At 50.9% G+C, this 9,699-nt stretch overlaps 1 protein-coding gene across 2 annotated transcripts; it reads left to right on the top strand.

The window, feature by feature from the left end:
• Window positions 1-3,385: 3,385 nt before the first annotated feature.
• On the top strand, window positions 3,386-9,183 carry PSRC1 (proline and serine rich coiled-coil 1). 2 transcript variants are annotated; one of them, XM_056819171.1, is made up of 8 exons: window positions 3,386-3,750; window positions 5,674-5,719; window positions 5,853-5,910; window positions 6,833-7,271; window positions 7,703-7,817; window positions 7,898-8,128; window positions 8,339-8,432; window positions 8,533-9,183. In XM_056819171.1, the coding sequence occupies exons 2-8, from the start codon at window positions 5,701-5,703 to the stop codon at window positions 8,537-8,539; spliced, it is 963 nt and encodes a 320-aa protein (XP_056675149.1). In that variant the 5' UTR covers window positions 3,386-3,750; window positions 5,674-5,700; the 3' UTR covers window positions 8,540-9,183. The 2 variants fall into 2 exon arrangements, with proteins under 2 accessions (XP_056675149.1, XP_001372441.1); XM_001372404.4 differs by having other exon boundaries at window positions 3,392-3,750; window positions 8,339-8,448.
• The last annotated feature ends 516 nt before the right edge of the window (window positions 9,184-9,699 follow it).

Genomic DNA, 9,699 nt, shown 5'->3' with positions numbered 1-9,699 from the left:
ATGAATTCATATAGACAGAATTCAGGATCCAGCAGGAGGAGGATGCTTCTCCCATGCCCAGACTACAGTCTGTCCCTGCGGCCACTTAGTAGCTATCTAAACATTATTGTTAGTGTGTTGAGTCATTCTGGTTGGTGACTGGTCTTAGGAAACTACACAGAGCACAATTGGCCTGCTTCCCACTGACTTTAGTTTTGAATGTATGGTTCCCCCTAATGAGACCTGGATCAATAAGTGTTTGTGTCTGACACTCAGGGGAACAGTTCTGAGGCAGGCGGACTGATTCACAGAGAGTAGCAACAAGTTCTTTCTCTTTCTCAAAACTGGGCTCTATTTACTATACCCAAATGCCTTTTTTTTTTATGCTTTTTCCCTAGAAAGGATGGAATAGGACTGGAGTGCAGGACTAACCCAACCCCATCTTTTGGACACTCACTGTTCACAGATCTCTACTTGTTGGGTTCTAAGGTGCTCCAGCAGAGCTAGGAGACACAGTGAAAGAAGACATCAACATAACAAAGAGAGACAGGGCATGCATACTTTACAAAGATATTAATAACCAATATATGAAAATCAGGCTTCAGAACTTTGAACCTGAAAGTGGGAAGGATGACGGAGTCATTCAAGGGAAGAAGGACCTTCCTTGCTTACACTTGAGTCTATCCACTCCTTTTATCTGGGGCTTGATATAGGTCAGGGGCATACCCTAAAAGGAATGGACTTTGGTTGGCTTCCCTTCCCACCCCTCACACCCAAGGAGAAAGTTGTCCTGGATCAACACGGGTATGAGGTGACTGAGAAACCATTTGCAGTGAGGAGCTGGGGGAGAGGAAAGTTTGGTCTAGGGAAGGCTCTGCAGTTTAAAAGAATGTTCCACCCAAGGTGTCAGAGGTCTGAGCCAGCAATTCACTGGCAAGTGAGCAGATTTTCTTCCCACTTGAGCAGAGTCCAAGCCAAAGGCTTAAGGAAACATGATACTCAATGATGCTGATTCAGTTCATAAACCTCAGCTGTCCTGCAGAGCTCAAAGCTAACCTATAGGGCCTACTTCCTCCATCTCCTTCCCCCCCCCCCCCCCCAGCTTGATAAAGGAGTGAGGGTTTAGTCACACTGAATGATCGATCCTCTCCCCACCTTTAAGCAAAGACTCTGGCAATGGGGTGTAAAGAGTTCCTTCCTCTCTTCTGGTCTCTAACCAGCCGCCCACCCACAATCCCCTGGGGAGCCCACAATGAATGGGCTGAGGTTGGAGGTTTCTGCGGTTGGAGTGGCCACATTTCCGCTTTTGCTGCTGTTGATAAACTCTTAAGGCCCCAGTGACCCTGGGTGAGCCACTTCACCCTGTTGGCCTCTGTTCCTCATCTGGAAAATGAGCTGGAGAAGGAAATGGCCAACTACTCCAGTGTCTTTGCCAAGAAAACCTCAAAAGGGGTCACCATCAGTCAAACCTGACTGAAAAAATGACTGGAAACAAAAGGTCCCACCAGTGAGTCAGAAGAAAGGGAAAGTGTCCCTGGTTCACCGGCTTTTTCCTGGTTCTACAACTTTCCATTTAAAGGAGCAGCCCCAGAGGCACTAATCTCTCCACAGCTCCACACAGCCTCCCAATAAATGCTTTGAAGTGAGGAGGGGCCCAGGAACACAGTATGACTTCCCTTCCCCCAAAAGTCACCCTCAAGTCCAGTCCTGGCACCCTGGAAAGTGGAACAGCAGAAAGGCATAACGGATTGACTTTTAGATCTCCCAGGGGCCCTGAGCCTCCCCTCTGTCCCTCTTTCCTTCAACCCCCCCCCCCCTTTTACATCCTCTCGGAGTGAATGCAGTTAACACTTTACTGAACAGAGGGTCATTGTCCAGCAGCCTCAACTGCCCTTAACAGAAACAGGAAGCAAAAAGGGGGCCCTCTAAAGCCCCTCATAGATGTCACTGAGTCCACTGACTAAAATTCCTGCCTCTGTTTTGAGGAGAACCCCTCAGAACCTTGCTCTGAGCTTTCTGCATCCCAATGGGAATTTAGACAAAATGGATCAGCCTAATGACTTTTGTTTTTCCTCCTCAGCTCTACAGTATATTAGAATGAGTAAATTGGGGAGGGGGAGAGATGTTAAAAAGAATCAGGCTGCAGCAAGAATTGAACAAAAGGGACGGAAAAACTGGAGGAAACGGATACAAGATATGGAAATGGCCCTTCCCGCCTTAATAGACTACTCAATAACTGTAGTTGAAAATTTTCCCCTTTTTTTGAAGGAGGAAGAAGGAAGATCCCTTCACTCTCTTAATCTTCAGTTGCCACATGTGGGGGGAAAAAAACCACCTCCTCCCTGCGGGGGAGGGGGAGGGGCGCCGCCGAAAGGGGCAATGATTTTGTCTATTTAACCATTTTCTCATCATTTCAATTGTCATCATTTGCTAAAATAAAGTTATAGCTATTTCCTCTTAAGCCTCTTGCGATGGTCTTAAAACCATCTACGTTAGAAGAGTCTAGACCAGTTTTCTTGTAAATTAAGTTGGTTCTTGGGGTAAAAATGTCAAGCAGCTGTTGATCCCATCACAACCCTTGATTTTAATGGGATAATTATATCGCGAGCATCTCTCGGTTCAAGACTTCGGTGTGATCACCGTATCCGCATTTTTCTAACCAAATTTCTGAACGTATGGAGAAAGGTTATTTTTTGTGTATCCCTCCTCCCCCCACCTCCAATAGGGTTGTTTTTCTGTAACAGATATTGCATTTTAGAACGATTTCCATCCGCGATGGCTCTTTTCTGAAGAACGGGGGATACAGTGACTTTGTGCAAATCGCTTAATCTCCCCACCTGTTAAAGGGGCACGGTTTGATCTAAAATGGGTTCGTAGGTCCCTTCGATCTCTTAATCTGTGAGTCTTCAGTCATCTCGGAAAACCACGCGTGGAAAACCACTTCCTCCCTCCCCTTCCTGCCGGGGTTATTAGCCTAGATAGTCATCCGAATAAACAGTGCGCACGTATTAAGAGCAGAGGGGAGCGGGAGTGTGGAAAGGCCCTGCCCTCGGGGAGCTTACAGTCTAGGGGGTGGGGGGGACGCAAGGCGGTACAATGAGCATGTAAAAAAATAACTACGGGGGGTGGGGCGAAGGGGAACTAATAATTGGGAGCAACCAAGAAAGGCTTCTCATAGGCAGAGGCTATGAGAGGACTGAGGCGCGATATGGACAAGGGGGTCTTTGCATCGCACAGTTCCAGAAAGGCCTAAGAATCACCAGACCAAGAGGAGCCAGGCCAGGCCGTGTCCCGGCGCGAGGGAAACGGTTGGGGAGCACTAACTGCCCGCGGAGGCGGGGCTGAGCGTTCAACAGCCGCTCATAGGAGCGCTTTCTTGGGCACGCCCGCCTCCTCCTCTGGTTTGGGCTCCCACCAAGGTGGGGGCAGGGGTGCGAGAAAAGGGGCCCACGTGCGAGCTCTCGTGCTATTCTCCACCCCCACCCAAGCAGCGACCACCTTCAAGAAGCAGCATCCTCCAGGGTTCTACGGACTCTTTCTGTTCGGACGCCCCGCCCCTCCTCCCTCGAACTTCCGGCCGAGAGGCTCCTCCCTCCCCTCAGTGGGGGGCGGGGTCAGGAAAGAGAAGTTGCCAATCCAAATGCTATTTCGGGAGAAGGGGTGGAGTCTGGGGGATTCGAAAGGTACCTCGCGCCTTAGGGGTCAATTCCCGCGACTGGACCGACAGAGAGGGTCTGCGGACTACATCTGGCGGTGGTCCCGGGGAGCCAGGTGGAGTGGGGCGCGCGCGAATGATTGGCAGGGGCGGTGGGGAATTAGAGATGACCCAAGAAGAGGTGAAAAGAAAAGGTCTGGGAGGAAGGAAGGGGGTCTACGATGGGCAGAAGGTATGAGGCTTGCAGGGCCGGTGTGCAGGAGGAGAGAGGGGGCGTGCATGGCGGAGAGAGGAAGGCGTATGGGACTGGGGGAGGGGGAGGGCGTGAGGGAGGCAAGAGGACGTGCACGGTGTGTGTGTGTGTGTGTGTGTGTGTGTGTGTGTGTGTGTGTGTGTGTGTGTGTGTGTGTGTGTGTGTGTGTGTGGCGGGGGGGCGGGGCGTACTTGCCAGGCCTTGGAAAGGGGGTGTGCACGTGCCGCGGCCGTAGCTGCACCTGAGAAAGCATCCATTCTTTCAGGCCCACCCCATTCCTTCCTCTGGATGGAGAGGGAGGAGTTAGAGCGCCCCCATACACGGCTCCTCCCCCTAGTTCTCAGGTGTATATACAGACTGGAGACAGAGTTTTGACCCTGGAACTCAAGAAGATCTGAGTTCAAATTCTGATTCAGTCTCTGGGCAAGTCATCTAACTTCTGTTTTTCCCATTTTCTTAATCTATAAAATGGGAATAATAGCATCTACTTCCTAGGTGTGACAAGGAAATCATTTTAAAAGACTGATATATATTAATTTAAGGTCGCCAAGGAATTCAGCTATGTAATAGGGTAGTTGTCGAGGATCCAACGAGAACACATTTGTAAAAGGCTTTGCAAACCTTAAAGCAATATGTGTGTGTATATGCATGTATATATGGGGGGGGTATGTATGTGGGGGGAATGTGTATGTATATATGGGTGTATATGTGTATGTATGGGGTGTATATATGTGTATATATGGGGTAGTTTCTATGTAGGTGCTTATATTGGGTAGATATGTGCATGTATGTATATGGGTACATGTGTATGTATGTGTGAGATGTGTATATCTATATCTATATGTCTAGGTATGTCTAGGTGAGAACATTGGTTCCAAGGCAGAAGAGTGGTAAGGGCTAGGCAATGGGGGGTAAGTGACTTGGCCAGGGTCATACAGCTAGGAAGTGGCTGAGGCCAGATTTGAACCCAGGATCTCCATCTCTAGGCCTGGCTCTCAATCCACTGAGCCATCCAGCTGCCCCCCAGTTCTGTTTAAATTACACATATTTTTTACTTACCTGTGTAGAAATTATGCCATTTCTTCCCCCCTCCCTAACTAAATGTAAGCTTCTTGGGTCAGAGACTCTGTTTTGTTCTTTGTGCTACACATACATAGTGCTTAATAAATGATTATTGAGTCAATCCTCTCCCACTCTCATAGTCTCATGATTCCATGGCACTGGCTCTTTCTGTCCAGTCCAGAAGAGCCTGCCAAAGAACGCATAATATCTCCCAGGTAGAAGGGTCCCATGATCTAGTACAGCCTCTACCTGAAAGAGATTTCCTCCACAATGTCCCCAACAAAAATCTAATGAGGTGGGCAGCTAGGTGACTCCGTGGACAGTCAGGAGGACCTGGGTTTCAGACTGGCCTCAGACATTTCCTAGCTTTGTGACCCTGGGCAAGTCAGAATCAATACCAATTGCTTGGTTCTTATTGCTTATTAGTATTGATTCTGAGACAGAAGATACGGGTTTTTTAAAAATCCAGTGAGAGGATAGCCCACTCACTGCCTTTAGAGGTAATCCATTCTATTTGGGGGCAGCTCTGTTTGTTAGGAGGTTTTGCCTTACATGAACTGAAATCCACCTCTGAAATTTATGCCCATTGCCTCTGGTTCTGCTCTCTGGGGTCAGTAGGAGAAGCAGAGGAGCAGGACTGGGGTAGAGAGTAGGGAAATGCCTGCTCTGAAGATAGAGGGAAAACTCAACTGTTTCATGCCCTCCCCCCCCAATTCTGCCTTAGGTTGACTCTGCCCTTGCTGGCTACAACATGGAGAATTTGGAGGAAGGTAAGAAATTCCTGATGCTGAATCAGGGTCTGGGCTTGGAGCCGTTTGGACTGGGAATCCTTTGTAGATCAGTGATATGGAGACGAAGTCATTCCTGGAGCTCAGTTTTAGTTCCTGTTATCTCTCCCTTTAGACATAAAGTTTATTGTGGATGAGACATTTGATTTTAGTGTGCCATCACCTTCTGACAGGTAAGGGTCTCTTTGTCCCGTTTCTGTGTGTGTTTTAAAACCCCTAACACTGAGTATTTGTTCCAAGACAGAAGAGTGGTAAGAGCTAGGCAATTTGGGTTAAAGTGACTTGCCCAGAGTCACACAGCTAGATTGATCTGTTGCTCACTGCTGATCCAAAGCCCTGAGGAATGGATAATCTGGGGAGGCTGGCATAAATGGGCTGGGGGTGGGGGATGGTTGACTGGGGCCAAGAAGCATGGTATCATCAAGGATTATCGATTGTAATGTCTGGGAGGGAATGATAATGACTCTGTTAGGATTTCAGGACAGTGAAAAGAATAAGAAAATAAGACTTTGCTTACCCCCCACTGGGGAGTTTTCTTAGATCAGCCATCCCCAAAGTGGTCTGTTAAATCTTTCATTTGCTGGTTGGGGCAGTTATAGGAATGTGTTGGCTCTCTGGAAAAAAAACCAAAGTTTAATCTTCATAACCAATTCTTTCTCTATTGCCTTTTTTTAACCCTTCCCTTCTATCTCAGAATCGATACTAAATATCTGTTAGTGACTTGCCCAGGGTCACAGAGCTAAAAAGTATCCACTTAGCTATCCCGATTACTTTCTTAATTATAGACCATCAACAAAACAATAACTCCCCCTGATTTGTAACATTTGCCCGATTCTGAGGATGCTTAAAAGCTGGCTGCAAGTAGCCTCTAGACTCTAAACTAACTTTGTAGCCAGAACAAAAGCTCAAATGTGCCAGGCATCATGGTAAGCACCTAGAATACAGTATCTCCCCTCAAAGGCCTTCTCTTCTGATGGGGAAATACAGCCCAGGTAGAGGCGAGATGACTGCGTTTAGCAGCACAGCTGCCCCCGTCCCTTCCTGGGAGGGATCGGTGCCTGGTTCTGGGACACCTAGGTCTGCTCTCTGATTCAGCCGGGAGGAGGAAGAGGCTGCCGACCCGGCGATTCCTGAGCGGCCGCCCAGACGAGGCTTGGCCCACCGGAGTGACCTGAATACGGTGGCTGAAGAACCCCGCGGGTTAAGGCTAAGCTTGGGCCCCCTCAGCCCGGAGAAGCTGGAGGAGATTCTCGATGAGGCCAACCGTCTGGCGGCTCGGCTGGAGCAGTGCGCCCTGCAGGAGAGGGATGCCGCCGGCGATGGCGCCGGGCGGAAGGTGAAGGCCAGTCCCAGAAGGGAGACTTTTGTGGTGAAGAACAGCCCCGTCCGGGCCCTGCTGCCCACTGTGAGTGCCTTGGCCCGGGGGGTCTCTTCTCCAGGAGGCCTGAGCCCCCGGCTCCGGGGCGGTGAGAAGAAGGGGTCAGTCCGGGCTGTGCGGACTGTGTCGGGGAAGAAGCCACCTAGCACCAAGAAGGTGAGTGTGACGGGACGCCGGGGAGATCTGTGCCTCCGGAAGTTGTCGCTCTGGTGGGCTATTGGCCTCAGTCCAGGGTGACTCCGGTGGGAAGCACTGCGTGCACACCTGCTGGCCACACTTTAAGAACAGGAAGCCTGGGAGGAGGGCGAGGAGAGGCCTGGAGCATTTCTAAGCAGTGCTTTACATTTAGATCTCATTTGAGCCTCACCACCTCTCTGGGAGGTGTTATTACCCTGTTGTATAGATGAAGAGACTGAGGCTAACTGGTGAAATGCCTGATCCAAAGCGTGCTTTCAGACCCTTTTCCACATCATGATGCCAGTCAGGCCTGTCGCAGCCTCGGCCAAATGTCGGGGGGCAGGAGGCGCTTCACCCCAGAGGTCTCCTGGCTTCCCCTTCCCTTTGCATCCTCTCTCTTCACTCCCCAGGAGGTGCCCACGGGCAGTGTGTCCCCCAGTACCAGAAGTCAGCCTTCGCCCCTCAGCAGAATCACCCCTCCAGCACGGGGAAAAGTGGGCCCCCCCGGGAGACCACCCGCTGCCGGTAAGGAGGCCGGGGATGCCGTGCCAGGAGCCGGGGAGCAGGTGGTTCTCTTTGCTAGAAATGCTTTTCTCTGCCATCAGGCTCAGCATCTCTTACCCCACAACTTCCCCTGAGCACCCTTCAGCGCCCGTCCCGGACCCAGGGCCCGGCCGTCAGGCCCAGCAGGCTGCCCACACCTACGGCCACCCCCAGACCCGCAGGCCAGACGCTGCTCGCTGGCAGGAGCCCCCTGTCCGGGAAAGGCAGCCTGCCTCCGGAATCTGCTCTACCTCGGAAAGGGCCATCAAGGCCCAGTGCAGCTGGTCCCCGAGGTGAGGAGACCCCGTCCCCCCTCCAGAGGTGCAGCATGTTCCCTGCTCCCCTCTATCCATGCACTAAGCCTCAGGGGAGGTGATGGGCAGAGGGGAGACCTGGCGGAGAACTTGGGGGTTCTGGGCGTCTGGGGCTCAGGATCTTCGGGCACATGCCTGCCTTCTCCTAAGGGTCTCCCTGTTAATAACTTTTGTTTACCCCCCTCCAAGTTCCTGCTCCCCAGAAATCAAAGCTTCCCATGTCTGCTGCCTCCCGAAACCATCTGCAGGCCCCCAGGAAGGTGGCAGTCCCTGGGCTCACTCGGTAACGTACATTGAAGGTAGGGACTTGGCCTTGGGAATGGAGGGAGCAGGGTTGTGGGGGAGGCCACCAGCAATTCAGGGAGTTCCTATACTGACTTTAGGTATTGAGATCAGCCTGTGAGGGCAAACCTTGGGACCAAGCCGGCTCCGGGAGCTCCTGGGCCCCGACCCTTCTCTCAAGCCACCTGTCTTTATCCAGCTTTCATCATTATCACCCAGGCAAAGATCTGAGGATCCCCCAGACCCTGATGCCTTGGCCAGAGAGAGCCTCAACTTGAATGAGGAGAAAATATTTCTTGGTTGAAAGGGTAGGAGACATTTTTGTTTCCAGAAATGAAACATAACCTTTCCCCCCAATAAAGAGTGGAGAATGAAAGCAAGCCCTTCTCGCATCCTATCACCAGCCAGCCAGCCAGCCTGGGCAGCTGATTCTGCGTGTTATGCGGCTGGGCAAAACTTAGACAAAGTGACTATTTCCATGGTCTGCGCGGTGACCACTTAACTTCCCAGGCTGACAGACGTGCTGTCGTCATCACCGATGGATTCCATATTGGTTTGGGGCCAGACTAGCCAGGTTCTATCTTTTTGCAAAGTCTGTGTTCTGGGAACACTTGTACAAAGCTCCTAAAGGACCAGTTTTAGAAATAATTCTCATACTGGTTTTTCTTTTTAAAAAAATATTTTTTTAAACATTTGTGTCTCTTGTAAAAATCGTTCTGTTCCATCTTTAATAAATGTTTTACCAATTTTTACATGACTTCTGTGTTTGGGAGGTGAGATGACGCGGGGGTGGGAGGGTGCGGCAAGAATGCCAGCATTAGTGACAAACCCTAACCAGAACTAGCTTTAGTCTCCAGAATGTTCTGCATCCTGATGGACTGGGGCGTGTTGGATCATGGGAAAGCTGCTTCCCTTTGGAAAGTGGTGGTGGGGCTCTACGGGGTTGCAGCATCCAGAATTCTGGGAATCGAAGTGAGGTCCTTCTAGTCAAGTCCCAACCCTGGCACCAGCCTAGATGCCACCCCAGGAGACGAGGGCAACACTCAGGACTGGAAGTTGTGGCCAGGAGCCCATCTGCCAGGACAGAAGCCAGATCAGGCCCAATCAAGAACCTAAGCAGTGTGGGAAGGCTTTCCCTCAGCCCTTCCCTCCTCTAAGAACTGGGGAGCTGGCTGGAGGAGGGCTGCTGCTGCTCAGCGGTGTTGGGGTTACAAGCATCTGCACCTCAACTACCACAAACCCAGGCCCTGCGGCGGCTCTTCCCTTCA

This window comes from Monodelphis domestica, chromosome 2 (assembly GCF_027887165.1).
Source record: "Monodelphis domestica isolate mMonDom1 chromosome 2, mMonDom1.pri, whole genome shotgun sequence".
NCBI lineage: Eukaryota > Metazoa > Chordata > Mammalia > Didelphimorphia > Didelphidae > Monodelphis > Monodelphis domestica.
This window is presented reverse-complemented; position numbering and strand designations above follow the sequence as displayed.